At 40.7% G+C, this 20,860-nt stretch overlaps 1 protein-coding gene across 4 annotated transcripts in view; it reads left to right on the top strand.

Annotated features, from left to right (window-relative positions):
- The window catches only part of LOC124259255 (serine/arginine repetitive matrix protein 2-like), a 151,084-nt gene that overhangs the window by 24,195 nt on the left and 106,029 nt on the right, over positions 1-20,860 (top strand). For all 4 annotated transcript variants that reach the window (XR_006893791.1, XM_046693363.1, XM_046693364.1 and 1 more), the window contains exon 3: positions 19,832-19,942. Coding sequence is in view for 3 of the 4 variants with exons in the window: in XM_046693363.1 (XP_046549319.1) it covers positions 19,832-19,942 (111 nt within the window). In the remaining variant the exon portion in view is untranslated. The remainder of the gene's footprint in view (positions 1-19,831; positions 19,943-20,860) is intronic.

Raw genomic sequence — 20,860 nt, forward strand, 5'->3', positions numbered from 1 at the left:
AGAGTATTTTGCCATTGTGGGGGATATTGATGACTTTGTCTTCTTGTTGATAATTTGTTACTGTAAGTCCAAACTGAAGTTATCAGAATCTGCAAAGTTGTGTTTTGCATTTCATGTAAGATTTAAGTTGAGATCTGCCACCATCAAACACAATAAACAATAATGTCATTTGTAACTACACTATGGTTGTTTGAAGTGTGGTTGTGGTCGTGGTGAAGAAGTAGTGCTGTTTGCAGTACTGACGTCAACCGAGGTGCCACGTACCAGTATATCAGACAGTGGTATCACCAGTATATCAGACAGTGATGGTGGTATCACCAGTATATCAGACAGTGACGGTGGTATCACCAGTATATCAGACAGTGACGGTGGTATCACCAGTATATCAGACAGTGACAGTGGTATCTCCAGTATATCAGACAGTGACGGTGGTATCACCAGTATATCAGACAGTGACGGTGGTATCACCCGTATATCAGACAGTGACGGTGGTATCACCAGTATATCAGACAGTGACAGAGCTATGACCAGTATATCAGACAGTGGTATAACCAGTATATCAGACAGTGGTATCACCAGTATATCAGACAGTGACTGTGGTATCACCTGTATATCAGACAGTGACGGTGGTATCACCAGTATATCAGACAGTGACGGTGGTATCACCAGTATATCAGACAGTGACGGTGGTATCACCCGTATATCAGACAGTGATGGTGGTATCACCAGTATATCAGACAGTGACAGAGGTATCACCAGTATATCAGACAGTGATGGTGGTATCACCAGTATATCAAATAGTGACAGTGGTATCACCAGTATATCAGACAGTGATGGTGGTATCACCAGTATATCAAATAGTGACAGTGGTATCACCAGTATATCAGACAGTGGTATCACCAGTATATCAGACAGTGACGGTGGTATCACCAGTATATCAGACAGTGACAGAGGTATCACCAGTATATCAGACAGTGGTATCACCAGTATATCAGACAGTGACGGTGGTATCACCAGTATATCAGACAGTGACGGTGGTATCACCAGTATATCAGACAGTGACGGTGGTATCACCCGTATATCAGACAGTGACGGTGGTATCACCAGTATATCAGACAGTGACAGAGCTATCACCAGTATATCAGACAGTGGTATAACCAGTATATCAGACAGTGGTATCACCAGTATATCAGACAGTGACTGTGGTATCACCTGTATATCAGACAGTGACGGTGGTATCACCAGTATATCAGACAGTGACGGTGGTATCACCAGTATATCAGACAGTGACAGTAGTATCACCAGTATATCAGACAGTGGTATCACCAGTATATCAGACAGTGACGGTGGTATCACCAGTATATCAGACAGTGACGGTGGTATCACCAGTATATCAGACAGTGACGGTGGTATCACCAGTATATCAGACAGTGACAGAGCTATGACCAGTATATCAGACAGTGGTATAACCAGTATATCAGACAGTGGTATCACCAGTATATCAGACAGTGACGGTGGTATCACCAGTATATCAGACAGTGACGGTGGTATCACCAGTATATCAGACAGTGACGGTGGTATCACCAGTATATCAGACAGTGACGGTGGTATCACCAGTATATCAGACAGTGACAGTGGTATCACCAGTATATCTGACAGTGACGGTAGTATCACCAGTATATCAGACAGTGACAGTGGTGGTATCACCAGTATATCAGACAGTGGTATCACCAGTATATCAGACAGTGGTATCACCAGTATATCAGACAGTGACAGTGGTTGTATCACCAGTATATCAGACAGTAACTGTGGTATCTCCAGTATATCAGATAGTGACAGTGGTTTCACTGGTATATCAGACAGTGGTATCACCAGTATATCAGATAGTGACAGTGGTATCGCCAGTATATCTGACAGTGACAGTAGTATCACCAGTATATCAGACAGAGATATCACCAGTATATCAGACAGTGCCGGTGGTATCACCAGTATATCAGACAGTAGTATCACCAGTTTATCAGACAGTGGTATCGCCAGTATATCTGACAGTGACAGTAATATCACCAGTATATCAGACAGTGGTATCACCAGTATATCAGACAGTGACGGTGGTATCACCAGTATATCAGACAGTGACAGTAGTATCCCCAGTATATCAGACAGTGGTATCACCAGTATATCAGACAGTGACGTGGTATCACCAGTATATCAGATAGTGACAGTGGTATCGCCAGTATATCAGACAGTAGTATCCCCAGTATATCAGACAGTGGTATCACCAGTATATCAGACAGTGACGGTGGTATCGCCAGTATATCTGACAGTGACAGTAGTATCACCAGTATATCAGACAGTGGTATCACCAGTATATCAGAAAGTGACAGTGGTATCACCAGTATATCAGACAGTAGTATCACCAGTATATCAGACAGTGGTATCACCAGTATATCAGACATGTGACGGTGGTATCGCCAGTATATCTTACAGTGACAGTAGTATCACCAGTATATCAGACAGTAGTATCACCAGTATATCAGACAGTGGTATCACCAGTATATCAGACAGTGACGTGGTATCACCAGTATATCAGATAGTGACAGTGGTATCACCAGTATATCAGAGACAGTAGTATCACCAGTATATCAGACAGTGGTATCACCAGTATATCAGACAGTGACAGTGGTATCACCAGCCAGTATATCAGAGTATATGACAGTGGTATCACCAGTATATCAGACAGTGGTATCACCATTATATCACCAGTATATCAGGTGGTATCGCCAGTATATCAGACAGTGACAGTGGTATCACCAGTATATCAGACAGTGGTATCATGTCAGACAGTATCACCAGTATATCAGACAGTGACGGTGGTATCACCAGTATATCAGATAGTGACAGTGGTATCGCCAGTATATCAGACAGTGACGGTGGTGGTATCACCAGAATATCAGACAGTGGTATCACCAGTATATCAGATAGTGACAGTGGTATCACCAGTATATCAGACAGTGACGGTGGTATCACCAGTATATCAGACAGTAGTATCACCAGTATATCAGACAGTGACAGTGGTATCACCAGTATATCAGACAGTGATGGTGGTATCACCAGTATATCTGACAGTGGTATCACCTGTATATCAGACAGTGACAGTGGTATCAGCATATCCAGTGGTATCGCCAGTATATCTGACAGTGACAGTAGTATCACCAGTATATCTGACATTGGTATCACCAGTATATCAGACAGTGATGGTGGTATCACCAGTATAGTATACAGTCAGACATCCATTTTTTAACGGCCTTGTGTCTTAATTTCCTAATGCCCCCAAAACAAGGACAGCAATAGGCAGAGGGTCATGGGAATCCTAAGGTCCAAAAGAATGTTAGTGTACATGTGTTATCAGGTATTATCACTGGGCAGTCTGCTTATTGTCTTCAGCTGAGGACTTGTGTGCTCGGAGTTCACATATGTAAATGTTGATGTGTTCTTAACTATGTGCTTATGTGCGGAATGGTTGTGTGCAGTCAGCTACATCGGTTTGTTGACTCAACATGAATGGTTTCATCATTGCTCCTATTATTCCTTGTAGTTCTCAACATGAGTGTTTTACTGTAATACAGTTGATATCAATTATGGTAAACTGTTTCATGATTCAGCCTATTTTGCCCTGTTTATTGCCATACCATTACTGGCTTGAGTGCAGGTGCTTGTATATGCCTCATCCCACTGATGGGACTGTTTCAGATATACTGCTCATACTGAAACACATGGGCCTGTGTTAGAAATTAACACAAGAGCTTTATGATGGCAGGCCAACTGGCCAGAAAACACTTCCTCATCAACATGGCTAGGACCGATACATCTGGTTTGAAATCGTTAAATTTGGATATTGTTAAGTTATTGAGACTTGTCACAAATTACATCTGAATTTGGGAAAAAAGTCCCACTTCCAACTTGTTCAACCAATAGCTTTACAATCATTTAATAGGTTGTTTTCAGATTTTGTTAATCGTTTCTTTGTATGTAGGAAAGGTACAGTGTCAAGTTTTATACAGATTTTGTCAATAATCATCATTATTAATTGTTAACTCCTCTGGAAGGCATGGCAGTGGGTATAAGTGAGCCTCAAGCAGTGTACTGGCAAAACATTTGAGGTACTTGTAATTTTTACTGTTGCCAGTCCTTAAGTAGTTTCACAAGCTGGTGGGAATACTGACTGAGCATTAAGAACATGAACACAACAACATCCTTTGTAACATCTGTTACAACACTGTTAATTGTGGGAAGGAATCATTTCATTCTGTCACAGTACTACTGCAGATTGTACAACAGAGGAGGAAGCTCATTCCTCACTTCACCACTCTTACTCACTCACTCACTCACTCACTCACTCACTCACTCACTCACTCACTCACTCACTCACTCACTCACTCACTCACTCACTCACTCACTCACTCACGTCTCCGGACATGATGAGAATATCAGATAGAAATACTACCCCATTGTGACTTCTATAACTATAATTCCTGCAGATGGTCCTGTTTGCGCCTAGTTAACCGAGGCTTTATTTGAAGTCACCTTACATTTTTATCAACAGTACATTTTTGCAGACCAATAATCATTTTGTCTTTCCTGATTGATTGATTGACTAATTATTCTCTCACTAGGACTAGATAATTGTTCTTGTTTGTTGAACACTTGCTCAGTTATTTGGGTTCCTTAGAAGGCAGAAGTGCATGCTGGGAATAAGAGTAAGCTGGATCATGGTGATGTTCTATGAAACGACAGACTGATCAGGTTTAGGTCCTCTGTCATCAAGGTGTAGTAATGATGAAGTAATATGGCCTGTTAGATCTGAGGTAAAGATGAAATAATTGTGATAAATGGCTTTCCTTTATTGTTGTTTCTGCTTCATCTATCATGTTTGTTTCCTGTTCTGAATAAAAGAACATCAATCATCCATCATGTCCAACAGCCAGTGAAATGTCCTATCGTGGTAGGGGGCGGTGGGGTAGCCTAAAGGTTAAAGTGTTGGCTCGTCACGCCGAAGACCCGGGTTCGAATCCCCACATGGGTACAATGTGTGAAGCCCATTTGTGGTGTCCCCCGCCGTGATATTGCTGGAATATTGCTAAAAGCGGCGTAAAACCAAACTCAGTCAGTCAGTCAGTCCTATCGTGGTAGGTTTTCAGTGTTCTCCCTCCATGTACATCAGTCAGGGTTTACAGCACCATCAGTTTCATGCTAGAAACCAATTTGTGTGTAAAAAATGCATCAGCTGAATTCTGATTTATGTAGCAAATAAGCAACTGTTCAACACTGATATCTATGAATACACAATGTCTTTTAGAAAGGCTCAAATGTAGTATTCAGGATTACAATTTTACAGTGAAGTACAGATTCTTGCACATATCTAGCAAACACACTAATGTATGTCAAACAAGCACCTGTTGGACACCAATGTATGTCAAACAAGCACCTGGATGGTCACACTGTTCATGGTTGTCTACTGAGTTGTCAGACTGTTCATGGTTGTCTACTGAGTTGTCAGACTGTTCATGGTTTTCTACTGAGTTGTCACACTGTTCATGGTTGTCTACTGAGTTGTCAGACTGTTCATGGTTTTCTACTGAGTTGTCAGACTGTTCATGGTTGTCTACTGAGTTGTCAGACAGTTCATGGTTTTCTACTGAGTTGTCACACTTCATGGTTGTTTACTGAGTTGTCAGACAGTTCATGGTTGTCTACTGAGTTGTCAGACAGTTCATGGTTGTCTACTGAGTTGTCACACTGTTCATGGTTGTCTACTGAGTTGTCAGACAGTTCATGGTTGTCTACTGAGTTGTCACACTGTTCTTGGTTGTCTACTGGATAGTCACACTGTTCATGGTTTTCTACTGAGTTGTCACACTGTTCATGGTTGTCTACTGAGTTGTCACACTGTTCTTGGTTGTCTACTTAGTTGTCACACTGTTCATGGTTGTCTACTGAGTTGTCAGACAGTTCATGGTTTTCTACTGAGTTGTCACACTTCATGGTTGTTTACTGAGTTGTCAGACAGTTCATGGTTGTCTACTGAGTTGTCAGACAGTTCATGGTTGTCTACTGAGTTGTCACACTGTTCATGGTTGTCTACTGAGTTGTCAGACAGTTCATGGTTGTCTACTGAGTTGTCACACTGTTCTTGGTTGTCTACTGGATAGTCACACTGTTCATGGTTTTCTACTGAGTTGTCACACTGTTCATGGTTGTCTACTGAGTTGTCACACTGTTCTTGGTTGTCTACTTAGTTGTCACACTGTTCATGGTTGTCTACTGAGTTGTCACACTGTTCGTGGTTGTCTACTGAGTTGTCACACTGTTCATGGTTGTCTACTTAGTTGTCACAATGTTCATGGTTGTCTACTGAGTTGTCACACTGTTCATGGTTGTCTACTGAGTTGTCACACTGTTCATGGTTGTCTACTGGATGGTTACACTATTCATGCTTCTAATGGCATGTCTTACATTTAACCTCTCATGATGTTTCCATTTTTGAAAGACAGTTCTTATTTTTCTTAATTTAGCCAGGTGAGAAATGTTCAAGAAGCGAGTGTTTGTTGTGTGCTACTGATGTCTGGAAGGGAGGGTAACACTGAAGTCATGCATCACCAAGTGCGACACACCAATCACTCACTGACACAATATGTTTTACAAGTAACGCAAAACCTCCCACAAATAAATACAACAAAAACTACAGCTTTCCAACCAACTTGTCCAATCGATGAACAAACATCCCCATAGCTGTGTGTCATTGCCAAGTTGCAGTCTGTCGCATGCAAACCAGGACCAACATCAGCTAGTTGTGTGTTGTTTAATTGATGACAGCACCTCACATGCACCACACATGTACCACACATGTACCACACACATCATTCTTTATTCCTCCAGAGAGTGGGCAGTAAACAGGGTAATTAGGCCAGTTTCCTTGCCCCGGAGTCCACATAGCAAAGACCAGAGTTGTGTGTGGTTGAAGTAACTTACTAGGCTTAGAGGAATGAAGATGGATAGTCACACAAGGCAGTGCTGAGGGTGTGAAACTTACTTCAACTTGCTAGGTCTGTCTGTAAGCATTAAAGAAACATGTTCCATTCCCCAGCAAGTCCCCAGATTCAGTTCATGAAGGATGGTGAATGTCTAGAAACTTTAATACCCCAAAGAGGAGAAATTAGGTTTGCATTGATTTATAATTGTAGTTGTAAGGTAAAGTCTATTCAGGCTCAGGTGTTTGTTTCAACTCAAGTCTATAAATATTAGCTCTTTCTGTATTATTTACATGGTTACCACGTCTGCAACTTTCGTCACAGAAAACCCTGGCAAGTAAAATTTTGTTTGGCCTAAGTTTGAATTTTACTGAAGATATGTTTAATCTGCTTACATCGGGGGCATTGTTGACAGCTTATTGTGTACCCTGACTGCATGGATTTGTGTTCGTGACATCAATCACCTGGACTGCCTATTTCTTCTTTAATTGTGTCCATGCACTGCTTGTGGAACTTTTGCACTGTTTTGGGTATTGATATAAGAAAATTGCAGGCAACAGCATTCATGTGTTATGTGAACAGAAGGATGTATTGTCTCTGAGAAACAATTACCTACGAACCATACGCATGAATCAGAAACAGGGATGTCCTCCTGTCCAACATCAATGGATTTCATCAGATGTGAAAACCTCTCGTAAACTACCTTTAGGTGAAGGTGAGAGGTTTTGTTGTTCTGCATGCAGGATGTAAAAAGCATATTATTTTTTCCCCCGAGATGTGCTTTGGTATTTCGTGCAAAATCTAAAGATAACAAAGATTATCATCATGAAATGAACAGTCAAGTCTTTCTGGAATGGGTGGAGAAACAGTTGCTTTATGTTCTACCTCTGAAATTGCTGATCATTGTGGACAATGCTCCCTATCACAGAATGGTACCAGCATCAAATTTAGAAAGGACATGATATCTGGGCTGGAGTCACGTGATATTCTATTTCCCACTAAGAGTACCAAACCTGTGTTGTATGACATAGGGCAGTGGCAAACGACAAGAACTGCATCTTGCACGGTTAGTAAATTAATATTATGAGACACATGCAAATTATTTTAGCCTGACTTTGTAACAGTCGCTCGATCACTACTCATAACCTGAACTTTGCCCTTGATCTAAGATGACACTAGTCCGATGAACTCAACATGTCTGAGGTACAAAACATGACAATAATCTTCAATGGTTCAATTGATTTTTTCCGGCTTAGAGTTGTAAGAAGAACCATCTGTTGGGCTTGTGTGAAGAAACTTTCTAATCAATGAAAGTGTTAAGTATGTAAAATAGATTTGCCAATTTCAAAGCTCAGTCCTTAAATAGGAAAAGTAATTAAGCTTGATCGCAGAAAGCACTGTGTCCATGTTGCAAGTCAGGTAGATGCTCCATAGAGAAAAAACAACTATGGTGGTAGAGATAATCTCTGATTTTTTACCCTAAATTATTTTTTTGGCTTCAGAGATAGAAGTTAATTCATTGGCATTGCATCTGTGTTAAACACATTAGTATTGAGGTGAAGCAGATTATAACACTGATGGCCAACGGGTCTGCTCTCACTTGTTTTCTGTTTTTAATGAATATTGTATCAAGATAGCCACAGATGAAGGAGAGGAGTTCAAGCCATTAGATATGGACATTGTTGTCTGGGCCCGTTTCCATCTTAGTGCACCGACTGTCATAAGGCTATGTTAAAATATAGGTGTTAGGTTCATCTTAGCGTTACAATATACTTTGTTCAGGTATGGTGGATTATATCCCCTATATATCCCATATTTATCCCCCGCCAAGCGTTTAGCGCGAAGTGGGGGATATAGTATTAGGCTCCGTCCGTCCGTCCGTACGTACAAATTGGAATATCTGAAGAACCATTGACTAGATTCTTTTCATATTTGGTACCTAGCTTCATCACACTATAAGCAAGGTCCAAGTCAGGTTTGGCGACCTTGACCTTCATTTCAAGGTCACAAAGGGACTTTAACGTTTTACCTGCATGTTAAGCTATCTCAAGAACCGTTCACTGGATTTTCTTCATATTCAATACCAAGCTTTATCTAGGGAAGGCACGGGGCCCAGTCGATTTTGGTGACATTCACATAATTTTCAAGGTCAAGGCGACACTTTGGAGATTTCAGCATATTAACCTATATGTTATGCTTGTCGGCGAGATACCTCAAGAACCATTCACTAGAGTTTCTTCATATTTGACACCAAGCTTCATCTAGAGAAGGCCCAGGGCCCAGTCAATTTTGGTGACCTTCACATAATGTTTAGGTTCACAACGACACTATGAAGATTTCAGAATGTTAACCTGAATTGTAAGCAAGATATTTTAAGAACGGTTCACTTGATTTGCTTCATACTATAGACTTTCAAGACCTCCCTTGAATGTTTTTCAATAAGCAATTTCTTTAGTACTAGTTTTGCATATTTCATACACTATGACAGTCATGTCAAGGTCAAAGTCAGTCTTGAAAATATGTGTGTGTTTGAACAACTAAAGAGCAAGATACTGTTTTTGTTGACATTTAACTTCATCTTAAACTTTCATTACTTTATAAGTTTGATTTGATAATTTGCGGCGGGGGATTATGTCACCTTAGTGACAATGCTTGTTTAGTTTCAGTCAGTCGCTGTGGTTTATATCCACTCTATAGTTTCTGTCAGGTGAGGTGGTTTATATCCACTCTATAGTTTCTGTCAGGTGCGGTGGTTTATATCCCCTTATAGTTTCAGTCAGGTGCAGTGGTTTATATCCACTCTATAGTTTCTGTCAGGTGCAGTGGTTTATATCCACTCTATAGTTTCTGTCAGGTGCGGTGGTTTATATCCACTCTATAGTTTCTGTCAGGTGAGGTGGTTTATATCCACTCTATAGTTTCTGTCAGGTGCAGTGGTTTATATCCACTCTATAGTTTCTGTCAGGTGCAGTGGTTTATATCCCCTTATAGTTTGTCAGGTGCAGTAGTTTATATCCACTCTATGGTTTCTGTCAGGTGCGGTGGTTTATATCCACTCTATAGTTTCTGTCAGGTGTAGTGGTTTATATCCACTCTATAGTTTCTGTCAGGTGAGGTGGTTTATATCCACTCTTAAATGATAATGGTTTCAGTCAGGTGCAGTGGTTTATATCCACTCTATAGTTTCTGTCAGGTGAGGTGGTTTATATCCACTCTATAGTTTCTGTCAGGTGCGGTGGTTTATATCCACTCTATAGTTTCTGTCAGGTGAGGTGGTTTATATCCACTCTATAGTTTCTGTCAGGTGCAGTGGTTTATATCCACTCTATAGTTTCTGTCAGGTGCAGTGGTTTATATCCCCTTATAGTTTCAGTCAGGTGCAGTAGTTTGTATCCACTCTATGGTTTCTGTCAGGTGCGGTGGTTTATATCCACTCTATAGTTTCTGTCAGGTGCAGTGGTTTATATCCACTCTATAGTTTCTGTCAGGTGTGGTGGTTTATATCCACTCCATAGTTTCTGTCAGGTGCAGTGGTTTATATCCCCTTATAGTTTCAGTCAGGTGCAGTAGTTTATATCCACTCTATGGTTTCTGTCAGGTGCGGTGGTTTATATCCACTCTATAGTTTCTGTCAGGTGCAGTGGTTTATATCCACTCTATAGTTTCTGTCAGGTGTGGTGGTTTATATCCACTCCATAGTTTCTGTAAGGTGCAGTGGTTTATATGTTGTTCATCACCAGACACAGAGTCAGACTCAGTAGTTTATGTTAGAAAATAAACAGACACTGCTTTGAGACTTACGAGTTTGACAGAATCAGGAATCTGGTCAGAACTTGCTCATCAGGAATAGACATGGCCACTACTCTACCCCTCGTCATGTTATGTGAATTTAATCTTTTATGAGATATTTCACAAACCAGCTTCTTGCAGTCAGTATCTTATTAATCTTAAAGGAATGTGTGCAGGTGAGGAGATGGGGCTTTGTGTGTTATCTCACAGAAGGTGATCTGCAAAACTTCAGTTTAATCAACAAGAAAGGCCTCAATGTCAGTATGCCTATGTTAGTGATCTTTGGTATGCATCTTCATAAATTATTTGCTGAAACATACCATTCGTTCTAAACCCCACTTTTGGAGCTTCTATAATTACTTTTCTTTGCTTACAACATCTTCAAGCACAAGCTTTTAGCCTTAAGTCAAATCTTTGTAATAGACTTGCTGATAAAACGTTGAGATGAAGTAACAACACAAGACCTAGTCTTCCTGTGTGATAGGACAAGATGAGAGCACAGCTAATGGCACACATTAAACCATGGTGGTGATTCAAATGCTGACAGTATTCTTAACCCTGTTGAAACATGCCAATGTCTCTGAGAGCCACTCATAATCCTACATGGAAGTTCTTGCTCAATTCCGGGATCAGTGCAGCTATACTCTGGGAGGAAAGAGTTGGTCTCACCCCCCTGAATCTGATGCCAGTAAAGCTGTCTGTATCGTTGCTTTTACGCCGAGAGGAAAGAGTAGCAAACCACACACACACACACACACCTCTCCCCACCCCCACCCTCCTCCTCAGTCTAATGCCGTTAAAGCTCTCCGTATCGTGCTATTACCCTGCACCTGCTTTACTGTTGATCACATCTTATCAGCTCAATATTCAATCTGCAAAGAACACAGGTCCAAATTTTATTAGCAAGACACGGCACACCTTGCATCTTATCGTTCACATTTAACACCAGGGCCAATCAATACTAACATCATCTTAAATCTGGCTCAGGGGAATTAGCCACTGTGAGGAATGGGTTTTAAGACTGGGGAGTGTCAGCTAACACCTTACACCTCGCTCCCTTAAGCTGTCAAGGAAGACTTTCTTTAGATCAAATTATTTTCTCATCATATTGTGGCAGATCATCTTGCATCATTTGCAGTTACAAGGAACCTGGCATGGTGGCTGTGTTTCCTCACAGGAGTGCAGTTAGTAGTAGTGAACCCAAGCGTATAACAGAACTCAAAACCACCTAATAAGTAGTGGTGTTCCGATGATCGTAAATAATCGAAAATCGATCGAAAGAAGGATTAAAAATTATTATCGATTGTAAAAAAAAATATTTTCGATTAATCGGGATTCTGTTATTTTAGTATAACACACTTAAATGAAGTAAACTTGACGAAAATGTCATGAACAAACGTGCTCAATGGCGTAAAGCTATGCGCATTGTAAAATTAGAAAACATCTGGGGGAAAAAAACCATTCAAATTGTTGATTACTTTAAAAATGTATCTATTTTGATTATAATCTATAATCGTTGACCACAATCCTCTGATAATCGATAGTTGATTTGGTTTCCGATTCCCAACGCTACTTATAAGAGAAGTGATTCCAAGCGTATATCAGAACTCATAACCTGCTAATTGAGAGTAAGTGATAACATTCCAGTGAGTGAAAGCTGCAACGTTGTCGTTGAACGCTGTTGTCCGTAATAATCCATATATATCACAAGAGTGAATGAGTGAGTGAATGTTTCATACTATTGTCCGTAATAATCCATATATATCACAAGAGTGAATGAGTGAGTGAGTGAATGTTTCATACTATTGTCCGTAATAATCCATATATATCACAAGAGTGAATGACTGAGTGAGTGAATGTTTCATACTATTGTCCGTAATAATCCATATATATATCAGAAGAGTGAATGAGTGAGTGAATGTTTCATACTATTGTCCATAATAATCCATCTATATCAGAAGAGTGAATGGGTGAGTGAATGTTTCATACTATTGTCCGTAATAATCCATATATATCACAAGAGTGAATGAGTGAGTTAATGTTTCATACTATTGTCCGTAATAATCCATCTATATCACAAGAGTGAATGAGTGAGTGAATGTTTCATACTGTTGTCTGTAATAATCCATATATATCAGAAGAGTGAATGAGTGAGTGAATGTTTCATACTATTGTCCGTAATAATCCATATATATCACAAGAGTGAATGAGTGAGTTAATGTTTCATACTATTGTCCATAATAATCCATATATATCGCAAGAGTGAATGTTTCATACTGTTGTCTGTAATAATCCATATATATCACAAGAGTGAATGAGTGAGTGAATGTTTCAGACTGTTGTCCGTAATAATCCATATATATCACAAGAGTGAATGACTGAGTGAATGTTTCATACTATTGTCCATAATAATCCATATATATCACAAGAGTGAATGAGTGAGTGAATGTTTCATACTGTTGTCTAATAATCCATATATATCGCAAGAGTGAATGAGTGAGTGAATGTTTCATACTGTTGTCTAATAATCCATATATATCGCAAGAGTGAATGAGTGAGTGAATGTTTCATACTGTTGTCTAATAATCCATATATATCGCAAGAGTGAATGAGTGAGTGAATGTTTCATACTGTTGTCTAATAATCCATATATATCGCAAGAGTGAATGAGTGAGTGAATGTTTCATACTGTTGTCTAATAATCCATATACATCAGAAGAGTGAATGAGTGAGTGAATGTTTCATACTGTTGTCTAATAATCCATATATATCAGAAGAGTGAATGAGTGAGTGAATGTTGTTGCTTAGGACTGCTTTCAGCAGCCATCCAAGTATATCACAATTATGTCAGTCTGAGAGCTCAATTTGTTAACCCATCAGAAAGTAATGTTCACTTTAGTTCATGCTTAAACAAAAGACAATGTTGGACACCTGGGACAATCACAGGTGTAATTGGACAAACTGACCTGTGTTTGTTGTTCAAAGTGTCAGGGAAAACTCATATTGTCCATGGCCTCCTTAGTTTACTAGTTGACAGTGAGATGACTAAAAGGACAAGAGTACAGCAGAATTAAAGTAGAACATGAACATTTCAGCTCTTTTCACAACATTTATTTCCTCAAACAAACATCTACATGACAAACTCTCCCTTTTGACATGTCAACTTAGTTGCAAGATAAAAACCGAAAACTGTAACATTTTGGCAGATTGTGAGATTATAGTCCACCATTGACTCAGATCATCGCACATGCTGCATTGCTCTCTTTAGACATTTGGGGGCGGTGGGGTAGTCTAGTGGTTAAAGCGATGGCTTGTCACGACGAAGACCCGGGTTCGAATCCGCACATGGGTACAACGTGTGAAGCCCATTTCTGGTGTCCCCCGCCGTAATGTTGCTTGAATATTGCTAAAAGCCAAAACTCAGCAGTCTGCTGCATTGCTCTATTTAGACATTTGTGACATTTTCGCAGATTGTGAGATTATAGTCCACCATTGACTCAGATCATCGCACATGCTGCATTGCTCTCTTCAGACATTTGTGACATTTTTGCAGATTGTGAGATTATAGTCCACCATTGACCCAGATCATCGCACATGCTGCATTGCTCTCTTCAGACATTTGTGACATTTTCGCAGATTGTGAGATTATAGTCCACCATTGACTCAGATCATCGCACATGCTGCATTGTTCTCTTTAGACATTTGGGGGCGGTGGGGTAGTCTAGTGGTTAAAGCGATGGCTTGTCACGCCGAAGACCCGGGTTCGAATCCGCACATGGGTACGTGTGAAGCCCATTTCTGGTGTCCCCCGCCGTAATGTTGCTTGAATATTGCTAAAAGCCAAAACTCAGCAGTCTGCTGCATTGCTCTCTTTAGACATTTGTGACATTTTCGCAGATTGTGAGATTATAGTCCACCATTGACCCAGATCATCACACATGCTGCATTGCTCTCTTCAGACATTTGTGACATTTGAGGAGTTAGTGCTAAGTGATGAAGGAACATCAGGATGGAAGTGGTGAGTTAGTGCTAAGTGATGAAGGAACATCAGGATGGAAGTGGTGAGTTAGTGCTAAGTGATGAAGGAACATCAGGTTGGAAGTGGGGAATTATTTCTAAGTGATGAAGGAACATCAGGATGGAAGTGGTGAGTTAGTTCTAAGTGATGAAGGAACATCAGGTTGGAAGTGGGGAGTTAATTGTAAGTGACTATTAGGTTAATTCTAAATGATGAAGGAACATCAGGATGGAAGTGGGGAGTTAGTGCTAAGTGATGAAGGAACATCAGGATGGAAGTGGGGAGTTAGTGCCAAATGATGAAGGAACATCAGGTTGGAAGTGGTGAGTTAGTGCTAAGTGATGAAGAAACATCAGGATTGAAGTGGTGAGTTAGTGCTAAGTGATGAAGAAACATCAGGTTGGAAGTGGTGAGTTATTTCTAAGTGATGAAGGAACATCAGGATGGAAGTGGTGAGTTAGTTCTAAGTGATGAAGGAACATAAGGTTGGAAGTGGGGAGTTATATCTAAGTGATGAAGGAACATCAGGATGGAAGTGGTGAGTTAGTTCTAAGTGATGAAGGAACATCAGGATGGAAGTGGGGAGTTAGTTCTAAGTGATGAAGGAACATCAGGATGGAAGTGGGGAGTTAGTTCTAAGTGATGAAGGAACATCAGGATGGAAGTGGGGGAGTTAGTTCTAAGTGATGAAGGAACATCAGGATGGAAGTGGAACATCAGGAGTTAGTTCTAAGTGATGAAGGAACATCAGGTTGGAAGTGGTGAGTTAGTTGTACGTGATGAAGGGACATCAGGATGGAAGTGGTGAGTTAGTTCTAAGTGATGAAGGGACATCAGGTTGGAAGTGGGGAGTTAGTTGTACGTGATGAAGGGACATCAGGATGGAAGTGGTGAGTTAGTTCTAAGTGTGATGAAGGGACATCAGGATGGAAGTGGGGAGTTAGTTCTAAGTTATGAATTGACATAGGGATGGAAGTGGTGAGTTAGTGCTAAGTGATGAAGCGGCGTCATGATAGCAGTGGGAGTTGTTTCTAATTGATGAAGGGACATCAATAGTCCTATCAAAATTATTATTATTAATAATTCCGAAAATAATCCTGGGTTTTCATGAAAAATGCAACAATGTTCTAAACTTGATGTTTATCATATCAAAGGAATATATATATATTCCAGAACTCTAGCAAATATACGTCCAACTCATGAAAGTCTCAAAGCCAAATTAAACCATAGTTACAATCTCCATAAATGCAATGCTTACTTTGTATGCAAATACAGCAAGTTCATGACTTTCTGGTCATCATGCCACAACCTATTTACATAACCTATCCGATCTCACTTATCGTGTTTGTTTTCATTGTGCTGTATATATGCATAGTGTTGTATAGGAAGGATATAACTGTACCAAGCAAATCAGAAAAAAAGTGAAACAAAGAAAAGAAAAGATTATTATTATTATCAGAGCTTTGGACAGCTTCGAAAGTGCTGTCTCCTACTACAGAGTGGAAAGCTCTGTCATGGGTCAAAAATACCACCATACATATTGTTTAAATAACTGTTTTCAATAATTTTCCAATTACTTGAACATGAAAATACAAAAGAAATATGTGAGAGGATATAATATGATATCTTACAGTTAGCAAAAATCACCCCTGGTTTCTGCTGCTTCTGTGCTAAATCTGGTAATTATGAATGTGCAAGCTTGCACTTTTATTAAGTACAAATTTACTTAGGTGGAAATTATATTATTTGCAAAATGTGATGAAAATAACTTTCATATTTATTAACAGTATTGTTACACCTTTCAAATTGGGTATAACATGCAGTTGCTATGATATTTTAGAAGCTCATATTTTCTTTGATAAATGTCATCTTCATCTATCACCTCAGAGTCTCTGGGAACTCGATGTATGACAGTGAAAGCTTCAGGTGGACTGGTGTTGAGTTAAACTGATTCACAATCATATAGCTGGCATGTTGTACAGGGCAACAGAATATTTTCACTCTCAGTAATTTATGCAAAATATTTCTGAACCTTGACTGATGAACACTTACATGCCTTCTGTCATTCTTCTCAGACTGTTGTATCAATGGCTTGTACAAATTTCATTTATTAAATGTCAAAGTCTTGTCCATTCTGCCATCCCTGATCAGTTAGTGCAACAAGGAGATTCATTTGATTGATTTGTAGATTCGCATTGGCACAAACCCAACTATGTGATAAGTGATATCAACCTCGATTTTTTTTGCCAGAAATATTTCATTCCAAGATATTGAAATGCCTCTGTGATCTTCACACACCACCTCATGTCTGACATACATTTTATTCACCAGAACTATTACACCATCTGGACAAACACCATCCTACCCTGTCCTACCTTGTCTTACCCAGTCCAACCCTTACAAACCCAGTCCAACCCTTACAAACCCAGTCCAACCCTTACAAACCCAGTCCAACCCTTACAAACCCTGTCCTACCCTTACAAACCCTGTCCTCCCCGGTCGAACCCTTACAAACCCAGTCCAACCCTTACAAACCCAGTCCAACCCTTACAAACCCTGTCCAACCCTTACAAACCCTGTCCTACCCAGTCCAACCCTGTCCAACCCTTACAAACCCTGTCCTACCCTGTACAACCCTGTACAACCCTGGCTTACCCTGTCCTACCCTGTCCAACCCTGTCCTATCCTGTCCAACCCTTACAAAGCCTGTCCTACCCTGGCTCACCCTGTCATACCCTGTTCAACCCTTACAAACCCTGTCCTACACTGGCTTACCCTGTCCTACCCAGTCCAACCCTAACAAACCCTGTCCTACCCTGGCTTCCCCTGTCCTACCCAGTCGAACCCAGTCCAACCCTGTCCAACCCTTACAAACCCTGTTCAACCCTTACAAACCCTGTCCTACACTGGCTTACCCTGTCCTACCCAGTCCAACCCTAACAAACCCTGTCCTACCCTGGCTTCCCCTGTCCTACCCTGTCCAACCCTGTCCTACCCTGTCCAACCCAGTCCAACCCTGTCCAACCCTGTCCAACCCTTACAAACCCTGTCCTACCCTGTACAACCCTGTCCTACCGTGTCCAACCTTTACAAACCCTGGCCTACCCTGTACGACCCTGGCTCACCCTGTCCTACCCTGGACAACCCTGGCTCACCCTGTCCTACCATGTCCAACCCTCGCGTACCCAGTCCAACCCTGTCCAACCCTTACAAACCGTGTCCTACCCTGTCCTACCCTGTCCTACCCTGTCCAACCCTGTCCAAAACATGCCTACCCTGTCGTTCCCTGTCCTATCTTGTACAACCTTGGCTTACCCTGTCCTGTCCTGTCCAACCCTGGCCTACCCTGTCCCTTTCTTGGCCTACCCTGTCCTACCCTGGCTTACCCTGTCCTATCCTGTCCAACCCTGGCCTACCGTGTTCTATCCTATCCAACCCTGTCCTACCCTGTCCTATCTTGTACAACCCTGGCTTACCCTGCCCTGTCCTGTCCTGTCCAACCCTGGCCTACCCTGACCTACCCTGTCCTATCCTGGCCTACCCTGTCCTGCCCTGTCCTACCCTGTACAACCCTGGCTTACCCTGGCCTACCCTGTCCAACCCTGTCCTACCCTGTCCAACCCTGGCCTATACTGGCCTACCCTGTCCAACCCTTACAAACCCTGTCTTACCCTGTCCTACCCTGTCCAACCCTGTACTACCAAGTCCAACCCTGTCATACCCTGTCCTTTCCTGTGTGAAGCCCATTCTTGGTGCCCCCGCTGTGATATAGCTGGAATATTGCTAAAAGTGGCGTAAAACTAAACTCTCTCACTCACCTATGACTTGTTTAGTGCAGGACCTGCAAGATCGATAGTGCCATTATTTGTTTACCCTTAAAGGTCACATGCAACGTAAAACACAACTTTGCAGATTCTGATACCTTTCGGTATGGACATACCGAAACAAAGCGTCAAAAATGCGAATTCAACTTATAAAGTTGAAAAATAACGCGATGAAAAAAAACGCGCGAAATCGGAGTTCAAACGTTTCACTAATTTTCCCCAGACTTTTCTGGGGAATACGGGTTTCAACAGCTGGGCTGCGCTCATAGCACGTGCGCAGTGAAATAGGTTCGCGCAACTTGGAAGCGGGCTGTCTGGTGAATACTCGGTGAAGGCTTTGGTGTGAGCTATTTTCATAATGTTTTGTTGATATCTCACAAGCGCGAACTTTATATATGTTATGACGGTAAATAAACTGTTTATATAATTTCATTTGTCTATTTCACCACACGTTCTTCTTACCGAGTCATTTTCTCAGTTCGATACTTAAAAGCAATGTCATTATTTAGCGTTGACACAATTTCTAACTGTGATATAGATATGTCGCTGTCACAGACAAAACTCAATGTCTTGTTTTATTGACACCTGTGTGTCAGCCTGCCTGTCTGCTAATGACAATATTCAATAAACAACTGCGATCACTGACCACATGCAATTTGAAATTAACACCAATCAGGCTATACACCATAAACAAAACGCATTGATTTATGGCCCGAGTTCGGTCTCTGTCACATTATGTAATTACACAGACAGGCAGGTGTGATACTTGAACACATGACATGTTATGATGTCTGTTGATTGCAAAATGTTATACACAAAAAATGAGCATGTATTTACAAAACCCAACATCTCTATATATACACACACAATGACCCGTGAAGGCGGCATCTGCTAATGAACCAGCCGTTACACTTGAGTGCACACCCACCCGCTCTGACTGGGTTCGGTATCCCGGCTGCTTCGTTTCGAGGGAGGTAAACCCAAGTACAAAATATTGCACTTTTGATTTGCGATTATACGCTTATATTTTTGTTTATTTGTTTTTTCATAATCAGCAATGCATATTATATGTCATGAAGAAGTGATAATTGTGTTTTACTTATGTTTGATGTTTTGGTTGCATGTGACCTTTAAGTGTAACAGTTGTGAACAGCAGTGTTCCTTGTTTACAGGTATTCAGCAGAGGAAATTGAGGGGAAGGTGTCTGTGTTCCGGAAAATGTTGATGGAGAAGGAGGGTGTGTCCGAGGTCGCCGTAGACAAGGATGAGTTTGGACGACCTGTGTAAGTACTTACATACCATATTCAGATCAGACATAAGACTCATGGCCCCCATGTTGCAGCTGCTGCAGAAAAGCTGCAATGCCTACATATACATGTGTATATTTGAATTGAGACATGTTATTTATGTGTTTTTGTTTACAAATATTTGGAATATATAATGCATTAATGTGGAATATATCATCATTTTCATATCAGTCTTTTTCTGTTTGCCTTCAGTCTTGTTTTAAGTTTAGGTCAGCTACAGAGGCTAGCCTTTCAACTTTTCATTAAAAAATAATTTGTTTTGATTTGTTTTCTTTAGCCTGACAATTGAGGTTACTTTATAAAACTTTTAAATGTTCTTATTTTCATCACTGACAATGTTTACAATACCTGTGTCCAGATATTTCTGTTAATCCTTTCTCTGTTTTCTGTGACCATGCATGGGACACAATGGGATGCCCATCTTTCCTGTTACAAAAGTAACACTACAAAAGTTACTATTAAGCCATAAAAGATTTCATCTTTTTTCTTAAAACATAAGATACTGCTCTAAGATGTTAAGTATTAACCAATCATTATGTGACTGTACATATGGCATATATTGCTGAGCCTACTGGGTTCAGCTGACAGACTATTACAGTATTACACAAGCAATGGCTTAATGGAGTGTGCCCTGCACTGCTGACCCTGCGTTTGTAACCTCTAATTACCGACGGCTGAGGCAGATGAATATCCCCTGCCAAAGTGCTGATAATGACCAGTTTCAGATTTATACCTGTGACTTAAATTGAATATTTCCTCTGAACTTAATCATGAATTATGAAGCCTTCATTTGCAATTCGTTTCATCTGCCCTCAACCTCAGGTGTGAGTGTAAAGAAACCTCCTTTGTGATGGATGATTGGACCTATCCAGTCACCTGCTTGCCCATAAAACT

This window comes from Haliotis rubra, unplaced genomic scaffold (genome assembly GCF_003918875.1).
Source record: "Haliotis rubra isolate DU_JTF1 unplaced genomic scaffold, ASM391887v1 Scf715, whole genome shotgun sequence".
Classification (NCBI taxonomy): Eukaryota; Metazoa; Mollusca; class Gastropoda; order Lepetellida; family Haliotidae; genus Haliotis; species Haliotis rubra.